Source organism: Scheffersomyces amazonensis, assembly GCF_036850825.1.
Source record: "Scheffersomyces amazonensis strain UFMG-HMD-26.3 chromosome Unknown RJT21scaffold_3, whole genome shotgun sequence".
NCBI lineage: Eukaryota > Fungi > Ascomycota > Pichiomycetes > Serinales > Debaryomycetaceae > Scheffersomyces > Scheffersomyces amazonensis.
Genome location: NW_027042743.1, coordinates 1111825 through 1137070, shown reverse-complemented (window position 1 = coordinate 1137070; position 25246 = coordinate 1111825). Strand labels below are relative to the sequence as shown.

The following is a 25246-nucleotide window of genomic DNA, read 5'->3' as shown; positions in this document are numbered from 1 at the left end:
ACGGTTCATTGTCTCTATTAACTATCCCCTCTCTCAATATTTCTCTGTCACTATCGTTTCTCAATTAGTTCCATAATTTTTTGCGAACGCGAATCTATTAGACGTGTTTGTGTATATTACAACGCACTAAAATTGTACATCATACATTTCTCGGTGCATCATCTCTTCTACATAAAATTCGCTAATACTTACTACTCCTTGATTCTTACTACTTAATATCTAATGGTATAAACTCCATTATATTCACTACCAAATGAATAACATACCGCTCCTCCACCCACTATAGTAATAATCCGATTTTTTTCATCTTGAACAGCCTCAAATCCAATAAGTAATGGAGCTTTATTGGTTCGTATACTCTCGTTTATACAAACACCTTGAACTGTCTTTGTAGATATGTCATAAGTAATGATGGTGGAATTGGAATCGTTGTAGATCTCGTATGGTGATACTCCTCCTATAATTATGACTTTGGAGTCTGTTATAAATTTAACTTTACATCCAATCCGACTGAAGAGGTAGGCGTGATGATCGATATGAGTTACACTAAGATTATAGTGGTATTGTTGAACATCTCTACTGATCTCAAATTGGTAAATGGACCCATTAACTATAGGTTGTTCTACACTATTCATACCTCCAACTATTATTCCATACTTTCCATTGTAGGCTATAGCACTGCTCTTCATATTACCAATGGACATACCTTGAACTTGGACTGGTATGATTGTACTAGTGGATACTTCATACACTATGAATGATTCTATCTCTGTCTCTGATTCTGGTTCTAATCCTCCAAATATAAGTAAATGATCATCATCTATCTTGACAGTACTGTGTCTGCTTCTTCCATGAGCTAACATGCCAGCACTATTCCACACACCATCTTCAAATAAATGGATATCATTAAAATTTTTACCTGGTCGAGCTCTGCCCCCTACTAAAACACACTTATCTCCAATAGAAGTGAGCGAATGTGCCATTCTAGCTGGGAATTTATCTTGCTCTTCATTGGATTCAATCTCTTCGATATGATCCTGGTGTAGAATCATTGTACCATTAGTTCTGGTCTGCTTTAATCCACCTTGAATAACAATATCTTCACCGATTAAGGCAGCGCCTGGAAACTTCCACTGGAGTCTTTCGTCATGACTCAATTCTGATTCGATACTTATGGATACAGTGCCATCGATTTCCGGTTGACTGTTCAAGACATTCTTATTCTTGTTGGTTATATACAATGTTTGTCCAGCCATGGTTGTAGCATGGAGGATGATATAATGCTGACAGAATACAATGAACTCTTCCCATTCGTCAAATTCCTCGATGTCATGAATCTTGGATTTGGTGGAATCGTCAATGAGCTGGTGCCAATTCTCAAACAAGTTATGGATCTCTACTTCTCCGTTATAATATTGTTTGAATCGAGCCACTTGCGCTGCCTTGGTGGGATAATCTTCTATACAATGTAAAGAACTTCTGAGTTTATTGAAATGGGCTATCATCTTTTGAGCAAATGCATGATTATGTCCATCCGGTAAGATCTGTTCTAGTATAACAAAATGACTATGATTAATTCGACTGCTGATCTCTATAACTTTATTAGCATACTCATTTCGCATATAAGCCAACGACACTTCAGCTATAAATATGGTTACACTATCATTACCCAGTCCTACCAAGTAATTAAGTTGAGATTCATACAACTCTGCATTCTTTAAATCACAACCTATAAGTGTATACCTGTTGTGGTTAATTCGTATACCCTTAGCTTTATCATTACTACTTAATTTTTCATCTTCTGTACCAGTAAGTCCCAATAACTCTACAATATCTTGACTTTTATAGATCATTCCGTATTTGTTATTGATTAATTCAGGATAATCCACATCAATGAAACGTAGCCTATCACTATAGTGGTATAATTGGAATGGTAATGGATCAAATCCACAACCTAAGTTGACTATATTGATTATAGGGACATTAGGGTTCATATCCACAATTTTCTTTACCAACACTTTAATACTTTCCATACGAATCCAGTAACCTCTATTGATAGCAGGTGATCTTCTAACCACCTTTTTAGCTACAAAACTTGCAAACCATTGTTTTTCTTCGGGATGAAGTTGAGTCTCATATAATTTCTCTACACTTCTCTTAGACACTATAGATGAATTATTAGTACCTTGAACTTGTAAATCTTCATACTGTTTTTTACGTTTATCCTTCTCGATCTTACGTAATTGACGGGCCAACTGCTCGGTCGTAAGATTATTTGAAACTGGTCCCATAGTGCTGGGTAAAGTTTAGTGTGACTAGTATTACTACGAGATCGTAATTTTTCACCTTGGGAATTTTTTTAGACTATCGCGATGAGCTACTATTATACATTAATCTATATATTTATAAATGATTGAGTTAATACTGTATCTATCTGGTCAGGTGATTTGTGTTGACAAGCAGTAAGGTATTTTACAGCTGCTAAAGTAACTAATATATCTTTTTTAGAACTTATATTTGTAGTAGAATTCTTATTATTAGTACTGGATTCATCAATATCCATATCAACATCCAGCTTATTTATTACAAGTCCATCACCACATTTTATCCATATTTTACCATTAATCCCAATAGCAATTTCAAATTTACATCGAGTACTGAGCTTTTGAAGTACTGGAGATTCAGAATTGAATAATAATTCTCTTGTAAAATTTAAATTTGTTATGGAAAATAAGTAACCAGATTCATCTAATAATCCAAATCCTCCATCTTTACCAGTAGTTGGATCTATACATTCTAATTCTGTTTCAATTTCATTACCTGCATTAGATACTCTAGCATATACTATTTGTCCTATTTGTAAATTTGGTCTATTCTTCTTTGTAGCATTAGGAAATGCCATCATTGATAATAATACACAACTAGAAAAATCTTGTAGTGATACTTTATAACTTTCACCTCCTACAACCCCCACAATTGTTCCTATCACATAATCATTGGTTTGAGGAATGTATCGCCGACTATTACTATCAATATAATATAATTGTTGTTGTTTCTTTATAGGTTTACTTTGAAAGATTCCTGCTTGCACTGGTAAAATTGTATCTGAATTAACACTTTTATAGAGTCCTGGTCCTAAAGTTATATCGATCGATTCGTCATGATTTCTGCTAACGGGGAACTTATCTCCGGGCAAGATTATTGACATGTTAGTAGAGGTTATTAAAGTAATTTATAGTGTGAATATGATTCATCTGTTAGTTAAAATTTTATATTGGGCAGAGATATGTCGCAGTATTTGGGTTAAGTTTGGATGTCGCGGATGTCTATCCATATGTCGCGACATTTATGCGTTATTTCTAAAATTTGACTCTTTCTCTATATATTATTTAAACTTATGCTATTAATTATGCTGCTAATGCTGCTAATGCTGCTTATGCTATATTATGCTATTCAAGATAATGCTCTTGTCTTCGTAGTACTCTCGGATATTATCCATATCCACTTTTTGACCATTAATTCGGGCTTCATGTATAGGACGATAATCTCGTAAAAGTAACATGGTTTCATAATCAAATTGTAGAATTGAATGTTGATCGAAAAAGTTTAATGTTTCAATATTTCTAGCATAGAGTTTCTGGATCATAGTTTCATCACGTCGGGTGAATACAAAGTTAGCTATCTCATTAGATGTGTTCCCATTGCCTAATGTGGTTCTTAATGGTTCTTTGTTAGGAACAAAGGTACTGTGATTATTGTTATTGTTGGTGGTTATATTATTATTATTAATATTGTTATTATGATTCTGTTGATTATTATTAGTAGTAGTAGTAGCAATAGTACTACCAGTAGTATTATTAATATTACCCATAGTAGATGAAACATCTAATTTAGTAGGATAATGTTCAGGACGAATTAAAGTGGTAGTAAAACTTTTTATAGGTACTTCATAAGAATTAATTGATCTTGATTTTAATCGATTATTCCTTAAATAATCATTATATGGAGTAGAAGACCATTCTAAATGATCTTGATAAAAAGTATTTCTACGATTAAAAAATGATAATAATCTCATAGCATAATAATTATGACGTTGTAAAATTCCATCAATTGGGAAATTAAAATATTGTTGATGATATGGATTAAATTTATTAGTTTCCATAATTTTTCTTTCATGATAAAATACTGTTGAACAAGGTGACATATAATTCATTCCATAAAGATATTTACATGATGAAAATATAGCACTTAATGAAGCAGATATTGCTTGATAATATACATATAATGTAGTAGTTAAATCATTTAAAAATACTTGTTCATCATGATAATTATTAGAATTATTATTAGGATTATATGCCATAGCTTCAGAAGGGAAAATTGAAAACCATTTCTTTAAAATATCATAAATTATACTTGCAGGATAAGTAGTTACAAAATTTTCATCTCGAGATTTAAATAATATTGGCATTAATTTTTCATCAAATATATTAATTAAATTGTTATACTGATATTTTAATCTATCAAACCAAAAGTTTAAATCATCATCTTTAAATTTTAATGAATCATTTTTATAAATAAACAGTAACAGATTAAGATTTCTTTGAACTTCAATCATAAATTCAGGATTATATGATGGAACATTAATACTTGTAAGATTAAAATGCATATTATATAATAAAAATAAATATAATGGACTGGCTTTATCCACATCTTTAATTTTTGAATTATAAACTTCAAATACTGCAAATATTCCCTTTGAAGAATTAAAATAACTTTCAGCACTAAAATTTAATGGAATTATTGAAAATGTTAGAAAGAAACTTGCATATCCTAAAAATGATGTATAATATTCTAATCTATCATCATTTTGGGAATTATCATGCCATGATTGAAATTTAACTATATCATATCTTAATTTAGTTAATATGGCTCCATGCTTTTCAAAACATTTCTTTTCAAAATCATCAACAAATGTTGAATTATAAGTTTGTTTAAATTTAGAATTATACTTTAATAATTGATGAAATTGATTAAGAATTGCTGTATGTCCTAAACAAATAAATGTATCATGAACAATCTCGATATAAGGTTCATTAGTAGACATTTCAATTAAGAAATCATTAAAATAATCCATTATATTGATTTTTCCAAGAATTATATGATAATTCATATCATTACTTTCATTCCCATTAATTTTCCTTTCAACTCGTTTACTGATTTTAGAATAATTAAATTTATGAAACAGAGTCTTCAAATTAAGTGCATTAGGTAATGCTTTACCTGATTTAATATTCTTATTTGCATCAGATTCATCAGAAGAAGAATCATGAATTACCTTAAATTCATTGGAAAAATCATTAATTGTCATATTACTAAATTGTACAGGAGGATATGATATTGATGGGAATCGTAGTGGTAGTCTACTTAATTCAAATTTAAATTCAAGTGAAATTTTATCACCTTTCTTTTGATTTTTATTAACTACTTGTTCCTTATCAATATCATCGCTGATATTCGGATTTGATGATGATGTAGGTAATCTATAATCTTGATTCAATAATTTATTTTGACTATTCCTTAATGAATGAGTTAATCTAATACGATCAGTCTCAGCTTGATTTAAACTCAAATATGAACAAACTTCTTTCTTACCTTTTAAACAATTCCCACAAATTGGTAATTGTTCATTACATCTTATTTTCTTTCTTTTACAATTTAAACATCCAAGTTTGGAGTTGGTATGCTTCCTCCTGGTAGCTGATGATCCATTTTTCTTGGTTGGAGGCATTTCCTATCATGCAATGAAAAGATATTAATATGAATAATTTTGAAATTTTTAAAAAACTCTTGATTTAACAAACTTGCTCACACTATGAATGCTTTAGTTCATTAATAATACTTTGATGCAATAAGAAATTTCTCAAATTATTAACAATCTATTTAATTGTTAAACTAATGTAGAAGCAATACTATGATAGTAATTATATACTTTTAACTATAAAGGAAAAGTTAATTTTCAGAATTTGTATAAAATTTAGTAGAAAACTTCACCAGACAATAATATTCCCAAAGAATAACCACTTACGTTTTTCTTTGTAATGGATGCAGTGAATTATAAATTTTGTGATTTTTTAATTTGCGTTCGATGTGACATTTTTTATTAATTAGCCACGGAGTCACGTGAATGTGTGCGACATTTTTCCTTGTAAGCTGCAAAATTAAATTTATTAATGGATTAGATATTAGAAGTAACTTAATTATGATTAGTATCAGATATTAATAGTAACTCAATTATGATTAATATCAGATACTTCTGTGAATTGGGATAATAATAGAATTGCATCTTCAAATGACATTTTTGTGATATCTGTTAATTCTTGTACTGATTCTAAGCTGCTATCCAGATTGATAACTTGACCCTGATTTATAACCGATTCTGTAGTAGTATTATGTCTATCTATATTAGCATCACTTTCATCCATGGTTGTCACGTTAATAGTATAATCCACTATCATTTTCTTAAATTTACTCAAGTTATTTAAGATTACATTCTTTCTAGTACGAACATGATTAGGAAATAATAGATTCTTGAAATCGTAAAACGATGGATCAGGATGTATTTTGGGCATAAATCCAATATAATACTGTTTAGTTTCTAATAATCTTTCGTTATCATAAACAAGATTAGCAGTTAATGGCTTGAATGTACCATGGCCATGAACTAATTCACTTGAATAAATCTTAGTAAATGGTTTACTACTAATACATAAGACATCCTCACCAAAAAAGATGTTCAATATGGTCTCCATAATAACGTTATCCTCAGCTTTATTGACATCAAGATTTAATAGCTCATACATTCCCTTTGAACTAGGGAAGTTTTCCTCATACATTAAGTGTATCCATAAAAACCTGGCTTTCATGAGCATTATTAAATGTATATCCAACACCTCATTCTCAAAACAACAAGCATAGCATTTAATTAATAATAAATCTCGATCATTGTAATTACCATAGCATACTGGAATAATCTTCCGACGACATTTAATACAGCCCGTTGTTGTTTCTGAACTACATCCTGAAATACATTCCTTTTCAGGAAAAGTCCAAACAAATGGTTTTTGATTGGAAATCATTCTTTGAGTAGGTTCTAATGATAGTTTATCAGCAACAATATCTTTCAAAGTGAGAGGACCACTATCAGCTGTTATATCTTCTTGGTTGTTCTCTCCTATACTTATTGAAGGAATTTCAATTATATTAGGTCCATAAGATAAAACTGATCCAAACTCATCCTCTGCTGGAATGTCTTCCTCTACAAGACCAAATGGGTCTATGGGGATTATATATGCAGTTTCGTCTAAACAGCATTGAGTTATAATTCCCACACAACTCTTATTAAAACCAATATTAATATCACCAACAGATTGAAAAGACTTTTGATAATTTCCAGTACGAACAGTGGCAACAGGCATATCAGAAGCATCCTTAAAAATTGGAGCTTGATATCCAGCAGGACAACTATTGTTGTATAGTAATCTCATGGAAATATACGATTCATCAGGCAAGGGATCTAAATTTTGGGTGATAAGAATTAATCGCTTTATCAAATCCATAACTTTCTCTCTCGTATCCAATCTCGACAGGATAGGAATATTTGCAGATGTTGATGAATTAACTTGTAAAGCATTATTTTCATAATCAAATGAGAAGAAATAACATTCAGAAACATCTTCAGGATGGCCCTTATTAAAATAAATAGAGAACTGAATAGCCTTCAAGTACTTTAAGGATATGGCTTGATATACTCCTAATTCAATCCAATTGAGAAAGGTATCGGAAGCTTCACAAAAGTTACGTTTAAGAGTTTTTAATCTTATAAAACGACCTTTCTGTCCAGTTTCAGATTGCATGTCTGCCCTCTCTTGGGGTCGATATATTGTGTCAACATAGTTGTCTTCCTCAAAGATTCCGCGAAGATACGTAATGCAGTTCAACGAAATAAACACCAAAGTGCAAGTCAACAACATTGCGTCTGTTTCAAGCATCGGACTATTGATTGAGTTGTTGATATTATTCATACTGTTATGTAATTATTCCTCATAAAGATAAGTCTTAAGAGTTTATAGATTCATAAGCTTTTAGCAGCTAAGTTAACCTTTTTTTCCTAATTAGGTTTAAGTGCGCATTAGGGAAGCAAAAGTGTCTTAAATCTATTTAGTCTATTAAATAGTATCTAATTAGTCTAATAACTTAAATGAATCTGCCCTTTCATTTCGGAGCTTAATCGCATACTTTACTACGTTAGCTACACGGGCTTTCTTTAATGTTGATGTATCAGCTCGTAACTGTACTCTTTCATCGTCCCATAAAGGAGGGTTGAATCCAGTCTTATGTTGATCGACCAATTGTTGTAAATCCTTGTAATACGTAATATCTAGAGGATACGCCAAACTATGGAATGATTTTCCTGAACCTCGCTCTTTTAGTTCTTGTTCATAAGCAAGGCTTCTTTCAATTTCGCTTGGCAATGACAATCTGCCTGAATACACCCGAGCAATTACAGCACCTTGAGACTCAGCAAGAGGCATAGGAATTACATTTTTAGGTAAACCAACAAACGAAAGAGATGGATCCTTCGTATAAAATATGTGCTTATAAAGATTCTGAATTTGGTTACCATCGGCCGATAACACATCCTCTTTGTAAGTATTCAAGAAGGGAACACTATACAAATATCCCGTACAAAAGATCACCACATCAATATCTTTAACCACTTCATTGTCCACGGTTTTCACGGATCTCTCTTGGTCATAATTGTATTCTTCTACAACTCCAATATATTTAATTAATCCAGATGCATCCAATTTACTTGCCTCATCTGTATCTTTGATCGAAACATAGACACTCTTAGCAGTAACCAATACTTGCGTAGAGATATCCTGACCGCTGGAAAAATTTCCGATAATTAAGACATTCTTATCACGATATGGTTCAGGATCAATATAATACTTGGCATGCGTTATAGATCCAGGAGCCTTATCGTTCCAATTCTGCAAACCCTTAACTTCTGGAATGAAAGGGACTTCAAAGTGCCCATTAGCAATGACAACTGCATCATATTGTTCCTTATTTTGTTGATATGGGGCAATAGTTGATCTAAATTCAATATGCCATACGCTATCTAATTTTGTTACCGAAGTCACAGCAGAATTCAAATGAATATAAACTTTATCACTAGGAATAGTAGTTGCATATTTTTTCACATAGTCCAACACCGATTCTCTGGCCGGAAAAGTCGTACCATCGGAATCAAAAAATACTTGTTCGTACTCCATGATTTTTGATGGGATATTGGTCTCCAAATATTTATACATTGGTGATGCATATGCAGCAGGAGTCAATTCAATATTATCATTGTAGTCCCGTCCACCTGGATCCAACGAAGGAACAGGTGGCCTTAAATGTGACTTATCTCCATCATAATTCCATACTCCTCCTACTCTATCTCTTCTTTCAAATACATCAATTGCTTCGAATTGGTAAGGCTCAAAGGCAAGTGCTTTTGCAATTGCTAACCCTGAGGGTCCTCCACCTATAATAGCTACTCGCTTATATGTCATTTGTCTTTATATTCGTTGTACTACGCAAAGAACATCTGGTATATCTGCGTTATAGTGATAATCGTCTGAAAAATCAGCGATAGCGATAGTGCGAACTGTGGCTGGTGAATTTAACTTTATCAGGCAATAACACTAAGCATTGGTGGTCAAATGATATGCACCACAACCAGTAATATAGGGCATAAATGTTTTGCTGAGAACTACTGTTTGTCAACCTTTCATAGACACAATTTTCATAGACTTATGTTGTATTTGGAAAAGTTGTGCGCTATAGTTATTTAGATTTTTTATATAGCATATGCTACATGAACTACGAAATAAAAGATGAGAGCCGTATCAAGTAAGATTTTAGCACGTATCAACTGAATTAGAGAAAGGAGGTGAAATGTTTGGATCAGCATTGATTTAGTACTAATGAAGATGTACTCAGAATTCCATTTGCAGGAACGAGGCACCAGTGGTGCATAGTTATTTTATGCGAATAATTATTTTTTTACTAATTATGCACAGTATAGAAGCGTAAATGTAAAGGTGAATGTGAATGTAAATGTAAGCATATTGTGAGAAGTCTTCTAAATATGTAGTTGAGATCTAAACAGGAATGTACCCTTCTACAGACTGAAAGCACTTACTTTAAACCTTGAGTTTATTAGTCAATCTTAGATTCAAGAACCTATTTATCGCCTGATACGCAGAGGATAGACATAAACGGTCATTATAGAAACACCATTGGACATTGCATTTGACTTTGTGTACTTAATGTGTCTTGATGCCTAATATCAATCCAATAGAGTTGCATTATTTCTTTTGTTCAAATTCTTTAGAGCATTAACAGAAGGAATTAGATATCAGAATAGGAATAAATACAAAATCAGGATAGAAAAATTAAAAAATAAAAAATAAAATTTATTAACTTTTTTGCTGGTTTGACGAAGGCTCATTAGTAATTCTTTCAAATATTCTATTTTCGAAGATTGGCAATTTCATAAAAAGCTTTAAAACTTGGAGTGTATGGACACTATTCAACATTCACTTGCTTCCTTCTTAGATAATAACTCAGCGAAACATAACCTGTTGCATGATTCAGGTCGATTTGTGTAAACATTCCCATTTTAATTTAGCTGAGGTTAATAAATATTAATTTTTAATCGCGCGTAAATATACTTGTCAAAAAACAGCCTCAAAGGTTACAAAACGAGAGGAACAATTATTTTTTAATTCGAAATGCATACTGTCTTTCTTATAGCAAGCGAACAGCTCTTATTTTTTTCTTTAGCAGATTGAATGTAATGTGTAAGCGACATAATACAATGCTACTACTTCTACATATACATTACATGTTATATTATACACGTTAAATTAAGACACTTGCTTGGCTTATTTTCTTATTTAGCCATAAATTAAATTAATTGAGTTTAAAATAATATTTTGACGGAAGAAGAAAACATTTTAAGCTTCGCTCTGTCATAATTTTAATTGTATATTCTATTAAAAAAATTTTAAATTTGAAGGCTTCATTAATTTTGGGGGAGAGACCTTATAAAAGTAGTAAATAAATATTCTTATTGTCAATGACTTGCTTGTTCAAGTGTTAACCAAGTATGAATAACGATAATGTACTGAAAGATCAAGGGAATGAGGGTACAACAAATGCTACTTATGGAGCCCTCTCAATTGCACAGTTAATAGATAAAGGAATAAGTGGCGAAGAAAAGCTCGTAAATTCAGAAACTATATGCAAATCTGAACCAGAAGAAGTATTGGACTTGGCCACTAGACCAAATACATCCAGAGGTATTTCTAAGCAAAAAGTACGACAGCGTAAAGAAATTAGAACGGACATTGGGTTAATTAATAAATATAAATTAAAAAATTATTCATCCGAGACTTCAATCAGGAACCCAATTCCCAACAATATACATAATACATTTCATAATGAACCAAATACACAAACGACAATGTTCAATAAATTCAGAATGAGACCACCTCCCATTGTTCTGGAAACTTTGCAACAACAACCAGTATCACAAAATACATTGCCGCAACAATATTTTATAAATAATCCAATTATCAATCAAAGTTCCATAATACATAGAGCAGAACCACTACCAGTATCTCCAGTTCCAGTAATAGTTCCCACAGAGGGAATATATAGCAGTCATTCAATTCTACCCAGCTGTCTATATTGTAGAGAAAATAATCAGTATTGTAATAGAAACTCACCAACCTGTCTGAACTGCCTTGAATTAGGAATTCCATGTCAATATCAGTATCCATATCAATATACACCTGTTAATATTATTAGTGAACCCCAAAACAATTCTAATCATATTTCAAATCCTTCCAGTTTCACTCAAGATGATATAATAGCAAAAAGATACAAAGGCTCAGAACTACCACAGCAAGTTCCAAATGAAATTATTCATTATCCACCAAGTTTTATACCAACTAATTTCACACCTAGTCCCTTAGGTCCATTTACTCTCCTGCCTATAATTAAGTCAAGTACTTCCCAAAATGTGAAAATCACGATGGATACCATTGATTTTGAGATCATTCCTACTGCTGACACCCTCAACATGATATATAAGTCTACCCTCTTATCATTTGCAGATATTTATTTCAAATTATTTAATTATGATTTTCCAATTATATCACCACTGGAATTCTTAACTTATTTAAATCAATTCACACTTAACCCATCAAATATGGATCAACAATGTTTATTTGAATTGTTTATGATACTTTCTATTGGAAGTAAATCACACGAGAATTCATCGGCTTCTCCACTTTGGACGGTAGCAAATAATTCCATCAGCTTCACCATTTCACAAATATTTTTCAAGCAAGCACTAGGATTGTGTTCTGATGAGTTTTGGGCACATAAGAGTATTATTTCACTTAAACGATTAATATTGTTAGGAATATATTCTTTATTAGAAATATCTGAATTACCATCATGGGAAATATCTGGGAAGTTAGGAAGACTAATAACACTATTAGATCCTCGAGACATGAAACATGACAATGAATTAAAAGTTCTTTGTTCAAATATATATATATTAGAGGGATTAGTGACATCTACATTAAATAAATCTATTGCCCTTAGTGACAGTTACTTAATAGATGATACACTTGAACATCTGATTCAATTAAGGATCAGACAATTGGAGATCTTAATTATGAAGTGTAAACGAAAAAATAGTGGTTCCATATCGTTAACCATATCTTATGCGGACCGGAAATCCATTGAAGCCCAATTGATTCATTGGTTAAGAGACTCTAATCAAAGGGTAATACCAAGTTCCAATGGTCTGCTTGAAAGTATTAAACGGAAACGAGATTATACTTATTTATTAGTTCAGCTTCATTATTATTCACCACATAATGAACATAGTCAGAATATTATTATTGAAAACTGTAAGGAATATTTTGATATAACATTAGCATTATTACAGAAAGGAAATGTAATTATTGGTTGGATAAGTTTGTATAGAGCCTTGAATGTTATTGGAATGTATTTGGAAACAATAGGTCCATCAATTGAATTATTAGATTTAATCAATACCCTTAAGACATGTTTAATAATGTTCAATTATTTTGGCCGATGGAAGATCGCCAGTCAAGTGACTCCATTATTTCAGAATCTTATTCAGTATCTCCATATTGAACCTAAGAGTGTAGGACAACATGGGAGACTTATTCAGGAGTGTTTCAGTTCATATACGCTAATACTTAAGGAGCACTCCATTGTACATCGAAGTCAAATTTAGAGTTGAATTTAGATTAATATTGACAGTTTTTAAGATAAACTAATAGAATAAAATAGACCAAAAAATAGAGTATAAAACAAAGTATATTATGTAGTATAATAAAATAAATAAAAGCATATAATATATAATATATAATATATAATAATAAATAGAAATAGAAATATAATATAACCTTAATCAGATGACAGAATACAGTCGTAATTTATTCCCCCTCAAGCAGCGCACCCCCCATTTTTCTAGTGAGGCAACTTCACACTTTGAGATGCTTTTTTAGAATTTTTGCAGGTTAGATCAAGGAGAAAAAGTGGAGTGGTCAGTCATCTCCAGACACCACCATAAACACACTTTATTACTTAAACTTCTGAATAACAAAATACATTTAAGAACTACCTAAGCCATATCCAAATATACTCATACAATGGCCCACCCAGCAGCCAGCATCAAATCCATATTTAGCGGCAGGGTAAATCTTACGCCGGACGATTTGGATCCGTTCGAATATTCCGATTTAGATAATTCCAATGATGGAAGTTCACGAGTTAGTGGATATGATGATAGTGGGAATGGGGAGACTAATGTGAATAATGGGAATAATCCTGCCATCAGAAAACATCGTAAACAGCATCATAAAACTCACAATGAGGACGAAATAGAAGATGATTCAAATTCCAATTACAGTGTGACTTCTAGTAATTTGCGGCAGTTATCACAATCATACGCTGATGATTCGATACCTCAAGTGAATATTAATAAACCATTTCCTCAAATTAAGGCTGGATATGTTAATGCCGGTCACAATAATAACGAGTCTTCAACAAATATCTCTTTAGCTTCTACTGAGAGTGATTACCAAAGAGAATATACTGATGATAATGTCGATTACTTGGCGAATTCAGAAACTCCTAATGGACCTCCTTTAGCTGATACTCCACCTCCAGACTATTTGGTCCCCAACGATCCATTTACAAGATCACTCTCAAGAAATTCCACTACATCTTGTTTATCGACTACCGCCACCAAAGATGGTATTGAAGGTAAACGATTACACAGGCATGGACCTACACCATACTCTAGTAATATTATTTCTAATATGATCCATAGCCAGCAGCAACAACAGCAACAGCAACGTGCACTCAATGCTCAGTCTAAATCGTTAAAGTCTACTTTGGCTAATTCATCATCTCATCAGAATTCCATAAATGCTACTGATCTTCGAGTATCTACCACGGATTCCATTCAGGATAATGATGCAAGTGAATGTTCAGTAGTTACTACTCAAGCAGCTATAGATAGTGAATATGGATCAGGAGGTCACCGATATTTCGAAGACCGATTACCAGCTGACTATAAGATGCCTCCACCTATTACTCTTAAGGAGAAGATTAATCTTCTTAACACCGACACCATCACCAGTGAGAAGTGATCACCCACCCATAGTAACTACTATCCTACCATGCTACTATATCTATTTATTGTTTGTATATTTAATCTATTTATTATCTATGTTTAATACATGCACTCCAAGTGTAATCGTTACTCGGAGTCCACAAAATTTTTTTTTCACTCTTCAACAACTCCATCTTTATCCCCACAAAACTCCCATCCACCATGTTGAGAGTCACAGTTAAACGAGGCTATTCAGCCATTAGTCCACTTACACGTTCAGGTGCACGTAAAGTGACATTTCCAAAGGCCGTACCTTTAGTGAAATGTAAAACTCCAATCAGATACTACTCATCAAACCCCGAACCATCTACATCTTCAACTTCAACTTCAGATAATAGTCCTTTCTTCCAGTACACTTGGGGTTCATGGTTGAAAAATGACCAGGGAGAAAAGTCTCGTCGTGTGACCAAATTCTCTGTGGATGGAATCAGTAAACTTATTCAAGATATCAATGTCATAAGATCTGCTACCAGTAGTACGAGTAGTGCCAGTACTATTGAAAGACCTAAACAATTAAATGATGGATCATATGTATTGAGTCATAACTTAACTGAAGCATTAGTAGGACCTCAAGGGAAAAAAAGTGCCCCTACCATTAAGACTATAGCCAGTATCCATGAGGGGAAACATCACCGAGTGTATAAAGTAACTTTAGCTAATGACAAAGAATTAGTATTGAGAATTCCTTACAAGTTAGAGTCAGACCATGCGGTAACTCAGAAAATCAAAAGTGAAGTAGCCACCCTTGATTTCCTTGATTTGAAATTAGGCTTGAATGTGCCTAAAGTTGTAGCTTATGGAGACTCTAAGCTTAATAGTTTAGGAGCTCCATATATCCTTATGGAGTATATTCCAGGAGACTTATTGATGAAGCAATGGGACCCTTTGGCGGCTGACTCAGATGAGACCGATTCTAACTTAAAGTCGGTTATTAATACAGTAGCTGATTTCCAAAACAAGGTGTTATCTGTGACATTCAATAAGTTCGGATCATTATACTTCAAGAAAGATGTAGATGCCTTACAAGCCAATGATGTTCCATATGATGGAGAAACTGACCCTGCCTTAAAGGACAGATGGAGAATAGGACCTAGTGTAGAACAGCTGTTTGCTAAACATAAGGAGTTATTATTGGTTAAACAAATCAATGACCTTAATGGTCCCTGGGATGCAAACAAGCCAAGTGAACTTATAAAGGCTATTGCTTCTGTAGAATTAGAGAACTTAAGAACTAGATTAGCATTAGCCGATGCTGACTCGGCAAATACTATTGAAGATGTGTCATTACTTAACAAACAAATTCAAACGTTTGAACATCTCCAAACCATCAGTCCTTATTTACTCAACGACAAATCTAAGTCCATTATGAATGTAGAGGAACTTTTCAAGCCTCGTCTTTTCATGCCCGATTTGGATCCATTAAATGTTATAAACAATGAAGGCAAATACTACTTTATTGATTTTGAATATTCATCTATTAAACCATTCATCTTCAGTAGTTATCCTAACTTTGTAACATATAATGGTGCTAAAGTATATGATTTAGAACAAGATATTGTTGGTTATAAGGAAATGGATGAAGTAGAACAACAACAATATCAATTCATGTATTACAAGACTCGTAATGAAAGACTTTGGGAATTACAATTGAACTCTAACAGACATGATTTAATTGCAATTGCTTCTCCTCATATTAAAGCACTTAAAGGTCCATATATTCAAGCTCTTGAATTGAAAAATGAGAAGGATTACTTATACGTAGAGGGAAGTATTATCCAATTACAATCTATGTGGGAAGCATATGTTGCTAATGAACTTTGTAATTCCACAGATACTCAATTCCCAATTAGTTACACTGCTGAATACTTGGACCAACATCAAGCAGACTTAGAACAGTATCAAATGGAAGTAGTATCTAGTCCATTTGCAGCTACTGGAGGTTGGATTCCACAAGATATGTTTACTGAACTTAAGAACAATGGTATTATAGTGGAAGATGAAGCTGGTAACTATACCATTGAAACTGAGAAAGTATTAGACTGATTGAATACATACATATACATACATTACATACATTACATATATATATATACATTACATACATTACATATGTACAAAGAAACATTAAATAAATACATTACATCTATACATTAATTACATTACATCTAGAACTATTTACATCTAGAAATACTTACGGGCCAACAATTTGACCTTAATATCAAATTCGGGTGACACAATAGCATCGTTAACCCTATAAAATGGATTAAGTAAACATTTGACATACAAATCATTTACATCTATAAAGAACTGACGGATAAGATTATCATCATATTTTGAATTAGTTCCACTACCAACATTATCATAACATAATACAAACTTTACATTACCCTGAGTAATAAAGGCATTCACCACCAATCCATAAAATGAATCTACTCGACCTAAATTGAAATTACTGGTACTCCACTGTGAATCATCTATAATATCTAATGATGAGTTGGCAATGAACGGGAGAATCTCTCGCACATCAGGAGCAAACTGGGCTCGACCCGGTATAGATGAAGCCGAAGCCGAACTCGAAGTCGAACTCGAATTCGGTTTGAATGATGAGAACTCCACTTCATACAACGGGTTGTCACGTGTGCCGATGATAGTCAAGTAATACGACGACATAGTGGCAATTGAAGTTAAAAATATATTTATTATAGTTGGACTAATGTTAAGTATGGGTTCAGATATTGGGTTCTAATCTGCAAAACAGAGCACAGAGCATTCGATGTAATCTGTAAAAAAACAAAACAATTAAGAATTAGCGAGGAAACCTGCAAATTACCTCCAAACAATAATCAACACATCCATACCGCCGCTTTTACACATTACTCGTGTTATTGTTGATACTTTGTTTACCTCCACATCGAACCATCACTACTTCTATTATAACTTCATCACTACTAATTCTAATTAAATATCAAACAGTATGGGCACGGAGAGCACCGCTGAATGTGCTGACTGGGACAAGCCCAACTTGATCCATTCGTCTAATATCTCCGATCAGGCTCGAACCATATCTTATGAATTCATAACAAATCATGAAGATCATGTAGATCTAGATCCTATTAAAGTAGGATATAATATTACATTAATAATTAATTTACCATTAACAACGGTACTTGCATATAATCATACATTGAAACCATCTGATTTTCTGGAAGATGATATCCTTTTAGTGGTACCAGACTCTTTTCATCTTAATAGAAGTACAGTTAAAAGTGGAAATCAACTTGTAGATAATTTACTTAATATAGACAAGATCTTTGTACTACGAGTAAGTTTAGAATTAGATCATATATCCATTAATAGAGAGGCAACAGAAATATCCTTACATTTCATTAATAATCATCATTATTCCATATTACAACAATGTAATTCAATTATTACAAATCATATTCATAATTATATAAAGATAGAATTAACCAAAGAGATAAATAAGTTATGGAATGAATTACCTACCCCTCAAGAAATTTCTAGAATGTATAATGATATCCTATTGAATGATTCAACTTTAGAAGGTAGTGAAAGTGAAAGTGGATTAGAGAAATCATTCATGTATGATGAAGAAGCAGAAGATGAAGATAATGAATCACAAACTTCATTAGAAGATTTATTATTATTAAATTCCAATGATACTTTAAAAAATAATGAATATCCTATAAGACCTACAAAATTATTAACTCGTGCTTCATTATCAACCATTAGAGAAGATATGAAGAGTGACTCATTTATTGAGAATCTAAATAATTTACGACATAATGAAGATTTTATTGATCTTAATGATATTCATGAGACACCTTATGATGATATTGATAATGTTGAATTACTTCAACTGCCTATTGCATTCAATTTCCATCCTGATCCTGCTCCAATTTCAGATTCAGATCCTATCCTATCACCTCCTATATCTCCTATCAGAAAAACATTAATCACACAACAGTCTTATCCAACCATGAATACTCAAACACCCAAACGACCTACAAACACTGTATCCAAGATGACATCTATGTCATTAATAAATAATGATGATAATACAGGATTGGAATATGCCTATAAGGATAAATCACCAACAGTACCATCCTATATCAAACAAGATAAAAAATTCCGATTTATAAAAGTCGGTAAAGTGCAAAAGTTTGTGGATCTCTTTGAAGAGCAAATGACAAAGGAAATTCCTCAACTTCGTCCTCCATCAAGGAAGCCATCTGTATTATAATTATATAAATTTTAGAATTTAATTTAATGAATGAAACGTGTAGACCCCCTCGACTTTCAATTTATACTGTAGATAATTCAGACTTTTCTTGAAACTTAGATATATGATCAGTCAAATTATTCAACTTTTCAAACACTTTATTAACATCTTTTTGACTCATCATCTTATCGTCATTAGCATCAACCTTTAAAGTTCCAAGACACCATGTCTCCTTGACAGCTCTTGAAATAGATAATAAATCCTCACAGAATCGAATTATGGTCAATGCATCTGATTCAATGGTTAATGACTCTACTGCCAACAATTCTTTACGTTTATCTTGATTACGAGCCACTTCAAAGATATGTTCAAACTTTTGAAGAATCTGTTCCACGTCGGTATCTATACGTTCTATAGTCGTAAAGTTAGTATATCAATTGAGATTTTTAAATGACAGATCTTCTTATACTTACGTAATAAGGCAATGGACTGTGGTTGCATGATTCTTACTTTATGTACTGAGTTGATTCAATGTATACTATGCCTGGTGAGGTGACTATTTAGTCCGTGATACTCCGGATTTAAATCGCCGCAGTGAAAGCCTAGCGGCATGGATGTAAAGCCTAACGTTTTGCCGGAAAAATTTGATTCCACCTTTGTGTTATATAATCTTTTATGCAACATTTGACTCATCGACTTAATGCAAAATGTCATAACCAATCCGATATTCGAAGATTCTAGTGGTGTTATAAGTTTATTGGGGGTATTTCTGATTTCTATAAATATATATATTTCATAAGATAATTGGATAGTAAAGCCATGAATAGTGTACTGACGTTAAATATGGGTAGTAATAAAGTTGCAGCCAGTTCAGCGTCTATAAAGCCACAAATGTCTATCGAAGAGCTGACTCAGGAAATTCGATTAAGTGATGAAGAAATTGAAAATGAAATAGAAAGAGAAAATGATAATAGAAATAATACTGTTAGATCAGTACTGGGACCTAATTGGATTTATGGAACTACTAATACACTTCCTCGAACTTCTAGTGTATCTTCTGTATCTGGACTTTGTCTTACTGAACGTGGTCATATCACTGTACCTCAACCAGAAGTTATTCAAAATATGTTATATCCTTCATCTGATAGTTTAAAAGAAAAGATATTAACTTATAGAAATAAAGTTAGTCAAATATTAAATCAAAATATTTTAAATCCACTGACATGTCAAGAACCTTTATTAGTAATTACTGGTCCATCATTTATTAAAGATGTAGCTCAAGCTAAAGCATGTGCCACTTGGTTAGGTTCATTAACTAATAAGAATGAGTATGAGTTAAAATCTCAGAAATTGTCTTATCCATTACATGAATTAGTTCAACATACTAATCCTATCTCTTCTAATGATTTATTATTAACTATAAGAACTAACTTATCTAAATATAATTATAATTATGACGATCCTGAATTATTAAAATCCAACTCATCTGTTATGACATTTGAAATTCAACATGGAATCCCCATTTGTAGGGCATTATTATGTGAATTAGCAGAAATTTGTCCTATAGTTGGTGAAACTTGTGATACCATAACTCCACAATACTTGAATGATTTATATTGTTTAGGATTGGTAAGTTCTACATTAATTGAATCTCAATTACATCGTGAATTGGCTTCTGGTGTTTCATATCCAGTAGGTTTTACTGCTAATGATTCCGAATTACCGTTTGATAAATCAATGTATCCTCATAAAATAACTGCAGCTCTTGACGCTTTATACGCTACATCTCAACCTCATCAATTCTTATCAGTATCTAAGATTGGAACAGTAGCAGTAGTAGGAACTACAGGAAATGATGATACATTTATAATATTACAAATCAATTTGGAACTTAATTTTGAAGAATTAAAACAACTAATTCAAAAGGTATATTCCTATTCTAAATTAGCCAAACAATCTCCAAGAGTCTTACTTGATGTTGGTAAGATTCACAATACTGATTATGAAATTAAATTATCCATTTTGAAACAATTACTTACTGATCCAGATACTAAGTATACTATTGTAGGAGTATTGATTGATAGTGGAGATAACTATATTCCTACAGATTATCCTATTGATAATGAAGAAACTGATAATGATCATGAGCAAGAATTGGATGAACAAAATCGTAAATTGTTACAGTTGAATAGATACTTCATTAAAAAGAGAATAAGAGATGGTATTCATAAAACATTTTCTAAACCTAAACCAAAATCACCTACAACTACAACTACAACTACAACAATAACAGAAACATCTTTAACTGGCGATATGGCTTTAAGATATGAACATCTCATTAATGCCAATAATCTTATATCTGAATTGCATTTATTAAGTACTAATAGAAGACAACATTAAATCAATATATAATAAACTTAATAATTCTCCATATGAATAAAAGCACCATTTCCAAACCTTTATATAAATTAACAATAACCCAAATAATTCGGAGTAAAATAACTATGAAATTCTCTAAACAAAAGTATAATACTCCATAATTATCTTTATCCTTAATCTTTAATTGACCCTCCTTTAATCGATTAGTTAATGAATTACCAAATAATGAATTATCCAACTTATCTAATCGTTCATTAACTTTCCGTAACTCAAGAGTCAATGATGCATTAATTTCACTAATTGATCTATCACTATTACTCAAGAGATTATCAACTTTAATAGAATAATCATCATTAATCATATGAACAACTGATTTAACTTCATTAGAGAATCCCTTATATAAATCTTCATATTCCGGTAAATAATCATCACTTATTATTGAAGTGGCATGGAAAACATTAAATAATTTATTATGTAAAATATCAGACAATTTCAATGCCAAAGCTCGAGTATAATTTGGGTATACCTTTAATAAATAATTGGATTTAAGACTAACAAACTTCTCAAAGTAATTGAAATCATCTAACATTTCTTGAAATTCCTTTTGATTAGCATCTACTAAAGGTGGAACCAGCAGTATAGGAGTTATTGATACTGACATTTGACTACTTTCACCACCATTTGGATTCTCAGCATGTTCAATCTCCAGTTTTTCAACTTCTTGAACTTCCATCTTAATACTATCCTTCTTGTCTATAGGACTAAATATTACATTATTAATATCAGTAGTTTCATTACTATCAGCACTATCAATCTTAATCGATGGAGCTATCAACAACACTTCACTCTTACTACGATTACTATTACTTTTATTATCTTCTTCCACTCCTCTTACTCGCTCTGGAGAAACCGATACTTTATTAAATATCTGCTGTTTTAAAGCATCACCTCGATTATTGTACTCAGTTCCTGACTCTACATCTTCATCACTTGAAGAAGAACTAACTCCATTATAGAGCTTTCTCGTATGTCTTTTTACTCGATCCTTCATTCTCCTACTGGCTGGCGATTTAGTACGACTAATTCTTAATAACTCACTGTCACCACTGGCAGCCGTAGCACTTGAAGTTCTCCTAGATTTAGACTTATGCCAGGGGATGGACTCTTCTGAATTGAAAAGCTTATCATGGATTCTTTGTCTTAAATCAGAAGTCTTACTCTCTTCATTACTAGTCACAGTAGATGATGAAGATGATTTGGATTGGGGAAACCAAAGTTGACCCTTTGGATTCCGAAGTTCATGCCAATGATTAGCACGAAAATTCACATCCCCTAATACCTCTTTAAGTTCAATAGACCATACCATTTTATAAGGATGACTAGGATCTCGATTATATTTACTAAACACATTACATGCCAACGGTACTGATTTCATGGTTAGATTTTTAGGATATTCATGATATTTTGCTCGTAATTCTCTATTTCTAATGATTTGTAGTGGATTGTATACTCCTTCTACTCCTGGATGAGTATTATTATCTCTTTGAGCTAATGATAATTCATACAATCGTTGCATTTGAAAGTATTTCACTCCAATCATAGACCGAACCTTTTCAGCTCTAGCTTGTGATATCTTAGAGACATGAATCTTATGATCTCGGGTAGGATCCATAACTTCTTTGTGTTTAATGGTATCTGCTACATTACAGTCCTGCTGAAGCAGCTTTCTGGTATCTTGGAAGAGAGAGGCCAATTCGCCTACTTTCTTAAGTTGTGCCTTTTCTGGCCTGGAACTTGAACTGCGTACTTGTTGATTTACTTGTTCTTTGACTTCTTCATGGTTCTGATTCTTACTCGAGCCTTCTTTCTCGCTAGGATCCTCCTTCGAGCTCTTCACCAGTTCATTCTCATTCTCATTCTCAATTAAACTGAGATCCAATTCAAACCCATCCTTCTTCGGTCTTCTCGGCACTGTAGATATATTCTTATTTGTTGGAGGAGTATTTATTCGAGGCACTTTCACTGTGACATGTTCATGTTCTTGTCCATGTTCATCTCCTACTCTCTTAGGAGCTTGCTCAAAAGCAGGTACAGAAAGCCGTAGCGGAGTTAATGCCGATGCTGATTTGGGTGTGGATGGTTCACTACTCTGTCCCTCTACTTGATCTACTTGACCTACCTGGTCTGCTATCACGGGACTCATTGGTGATTGTTCTAATGGTAATACTACAGGTACTTAGTGAGTCACTACGGATTTAGCTTAAGTGCGCAGCGCAATTTTCGTATACATACATAAGTCCGTTACGATTAATTACGATCATTTTACTATCACTTACGATCAGTTGCGCCTTCTTTCTATACTTAAGAAAGGTGATAGTCACGTTACTCGGTTACTTCCTTTTACTACTGATTATTAATATAATATACGGTAAGCCTGGATAATAGAATTACTAATTATAGAAAGTCACGTGCTTTTGTTGAAAATTGGAAATTTTATCACTGCCACTGAGCTGGGGCAGCTGGTGATTGTGGCCTGTCTGCAGGAGCCAGATAGATAAAATCTCGATGAACTTCAACTTCAACCGGAGTTAATGAACATTACACCACCATCATACCAAAAACGTAAGAAACATGTCAATTCAGTTTGTAAAGTCAACGGACGACTTCAATAAGTATGTGGCCCGAAACAAATTTGTGGTAGCCAATTTTACGGCTCTGTGGTGTGGACCATGTCAAATGATTAAACCAGTAGTTGATCAGCTCTATAATGATCCTAGTCGTAGATATGAAAGATTAGAGATAATTCGAGTTGATTTGGATCTGCAACGTGAATTAGCCACCAAATTTAAAGTTTCATCAGTTCCATCATTTGTATTTCTTGAAAAAGGTTCCGAATATAAACGAGTTAATGGAGCTAATATTCAAGCCCTTATAGCTGGACTTGATGAAATGAATGAACGCGCTAAAAGTGATTCAGAAGAAGTTATAGTTAGACAAGGGAATGGGGCTGTTCCTAAACCAGTCACAGAGAATGCTGCTTATGAAAGTATTAGAGATTTAATTCCTCGGGGATTTCAGACTTTAAATGAATCAATTGATTTTGCTAATTTTCAAGCTTTAAATGCCTTACCATTATATAAGGGTAAAGTTGAAGCACTTAAGAATGTATTCAAATTAACTTTCACTGATGGTACAAATACAGTATTATCAGATGCTGATTCTCAAATCCTTTTCTTTGTACCATTATTGAATATTTCTAAAGTGTATTCAGTATTTATTAAATTTAAGAATATACTGAAATTTGTACCTGCTGAAGGTGAAGAGTTAGAATTAGATGAAGATGAACTTCATGATGAAACTCAGGATCCTAATATAATTAAGGTATATGCCAACCAATTAAATGTTCCTACTTTTGATGAAGCATCAGGAGCTCAAGCTCCTCATTCGGAAACTATAGAAAGAATCGAAGGTAGTGAATGGTTTGAAGCCAAGTTGAAATTTGTAAGATTCCAATCAGTACAAAGTTTAACTATCTTTTTAGATGGAGAAAATGAAGATTATCATACAGTTATTGATAAGATTGTTGTTGTGGGTGTTAGTGGTGATAGTAAAGAGCAGGGCTCTATTAATAAAGGGGAAGATGAGGAGTAGATCATACATAGGTTTGTAATTATTATATGGTATTATTATCAATTGACTAATATTAGAAATTGCAATATATAGCAAAGTAGTAAAGTAGTAAAGTAGTAAAGTAGTAAAGTAGTAAAGTAGTAAAGTAACTA

The 25246-nt window shown here is 32.6% G+C and overlaps 14 protein-coding genes across 14 annotated transcripts; 6 read left to right on the top strand and 8 right to left on the bottom strand. All coding sequences in view use genetic code 12, as the record gives it.

The window, feature by feature from the left end:
* Positions 1-131: 131 nt before the first annotated feature.
* Positions 132-2342, bottom strand: RJT21DRAFT_34722 (tRNA methyltransferase). The gene has a single exon (XM_064884232.1). It carries the CDS (start codon positions 2289-2291, stop codon positions 213-215), a length of 2079 nt encoding a protein of 692 aa, XP_064738612.1. The 5' UTR covers positions 2292-2342; the 3' UTR covers positions 132-212.
* Positions 2343-2395: 53 nt separating this feature from the next.
* On the bottom strand, positions 2396-3208 carry RJT21DRAFT_85552 (exosome non-catalytic core subunit; the record flags this gene model as incomplete). The annotated part of the gene is made up of 1 exon (XM_064885441.1): positions 2396-3208. The coding sequence occupies one exon, from the start codon at positions 3206-3208 to the stop codon at positions 2396-2398; it is 813 nt and encodes a 270-aa protein (XP_064738611.1).
* A 231-nt stretch (positions 3209-3439) lies between these two features.
* Positions 3440-6062, bottom strand: ZCF17 (Zcf17p; the record flags this gene model as incomplete). Its single annotated transcript, XM_064879814.1, has 2 exons — positions 3868-6062; positions 3440-3678 (listed from the first exon to the last, which is right to left on the bottom strand). The coding sequence occupies exons 1-2, from the start codon at positions 5786-5788 to the stop codon at positions 3440-3442; spliced, it is 2160 nt and encodes a 719-aa protein (XP_064738610.1). The 5' UTR covers positions 5789-6062.
* A 225-nt stretch (positions 6063-6287) lies between these two features.
* Positions 6288-8081, bottom strand: RJT21DRAFT_120406 (uncharacterized protein; the record flags this gene model as incomplete). The annotated part of the gene is made up of 1 exon (XM_064881717.1): positions 6288-8081. The coding sequence occupies one exon, from the start codon at positions 8079-8081 to the stop codon at positions 6288-6290; it is 1794 nt and encodes a 597-aa protein (XP_064738609.1).
* Positions 8082-8240: 159 nt separating this feature from the next.
* RJT21DRAFT_130504 (N,N-dimethylaniline monooxygenase) lies at positions 8241-9623 on the bottom strand (the record flags this gene model as incomplete). The annotated part of the gene is made up of 1 exon (XM_064883008.1): positions 8241-9623. The coding sequence occupies one exon, from the start codon at positions 9621-9623 to the stop codon at positions 8241-8243; it is 1383 nt and encodes a 460-aa protein (XP_064738608.1).
* A 1403-nt stretch (positions 9624-11026) lies between these two features.
* On the top strand, positions 11027-13478 carry STB5 (Stb5p). Its single transcript, XM_064881716.1, has one exon. The coding sequence runs from the start codon at positions 11225-11227 to the stop codon at positions 13394-13396; it is 2172 nt and encodes a 723-aa protein (XP_064738607.1). The 5' UTR covers positions 11027-11224; the 3' UTR covers positions 13397-13478.
* Positions 13479-13513: 35 nt separating this feature from the next.
* On the top strand, positions 13514-14952 carry RJT21DRAFT_34602 (uncharacterized protein). The gene has a single exon (XM_064884226.1). The coding sequence runs from the start codon at positions 13815-13817 to the stop codon at positions 14817-14819; it is 1005 nt and encodes a 334-aa protein (XP_064738606.1). The 5' UTR covers positions 13514-13814; the 3' UTR covers positions 14820-14952.
* Position 14953: 1 nt separating this feature from the next.
* On the top strand, positions 14954-16954 carry RJT21DRAFT_34619 (uncharacterized protein). The gene has a single exon (XM_064884228.1). The coding sequence runs from the start codon at positions 15005-15007 to the stop codon at positions 16883-16885; it is 1881 nt and encodes a 626-aa protein (XP_064738605.1). The 5' UTR covers positions 14954-15004; the 3' UTR covers positions 16886-16954.
* On the bottom strand, positions 16839-17664 carry TRS20 (TRAPP subunit). Its single transcript, XM_064884227.1, has one exon. The coding sequence runs from the start codon at positions 17510-17512 to the stop codon at positions 17024-17026; it is 489 nt and encodes a 162-aa protein (XP_064738604.1). The 5' UTR covers positions 17513-17664; the 3' UTR covers positions 16839-17023.
* Positions 17665-17816: 152 nt separating this feature from the next.
* On the top strand, positions 17817-19106 carry CTA9 (Cta9p; the record flags this gene model as incomplete). Its single annotated transcript, XM_064882955.1, has 1 exon — positions 17817-19106. The coding sequence occupies one exon, from the start codon at positions 17817-17819 to the stop codon at positions 19104-19106; it is 1290 nt and encodes a 429-aa protein (XP_064738603.1).
* A 61-nt stretch (positions 19107-19167) lies between these two features.
* On the bottom strand, positions 19168-19586 carry MED22 (Med22p; the record flags this gene model as incomplete). Its single annotated transcript, XM_064882947.1, has 2 exons — positions 19168-19496; positions 19559-19586. 2 exons carry the CDS (start codon positions 19584-19586, stop codon positions 19168-19170), a joined length of 357 nt encoding a protein of 118 aa, XP_064738602.1.
* Positions 19587-19976: 390 nt separating this feature from the next.
* On the top strand, positions 19977-21485 carry RJT21DRAFT_130502 (uncharacterized protein; the record flags this gene model as incomplete). Its single annotated transcript, XM_064883007.1, has 1 exon — positions 19977-21485. The coding sequence occupies one exon, from the start codon at positions 19977-19979 to the stop codon at positions 21483-21485; it is 1509 nt and encodes a 502-aa protein (XP_064738601.1).
* Positions 21306-24005, bottom strand: RJT21DRAFT_120400 (uncharacterized protein). The gene has a single exon (XM_064881715.1). The coding sequence runs from the start codon at positions 23665-23667 to the stop codon at positions 21487-21489; it is 2181 nt and encodes a 726-aa protein (XP_064738600.1). The 5' UTR covers positions 23668-24005; the 3' UTR covers positions 21306-21486.
* RJT21DRAFT_120399 (uncharacterized protein) lies at positions 24006-25242 on the top strand. Its single transcript, XM_064881714.1, has one exon. It carries the CDS (start codon positions 24096-24098, stop codon positions 25113-25115), a length of 1020 nt encoding a protein of 339 aa, XP_064738599.1. The 5' UTR covers positions 24006-24095; the 3' UTR covers positions 25116-25242.
* The last annotated feature ends 4 nt before the right edge of the window (positions 25243-25246 follow it).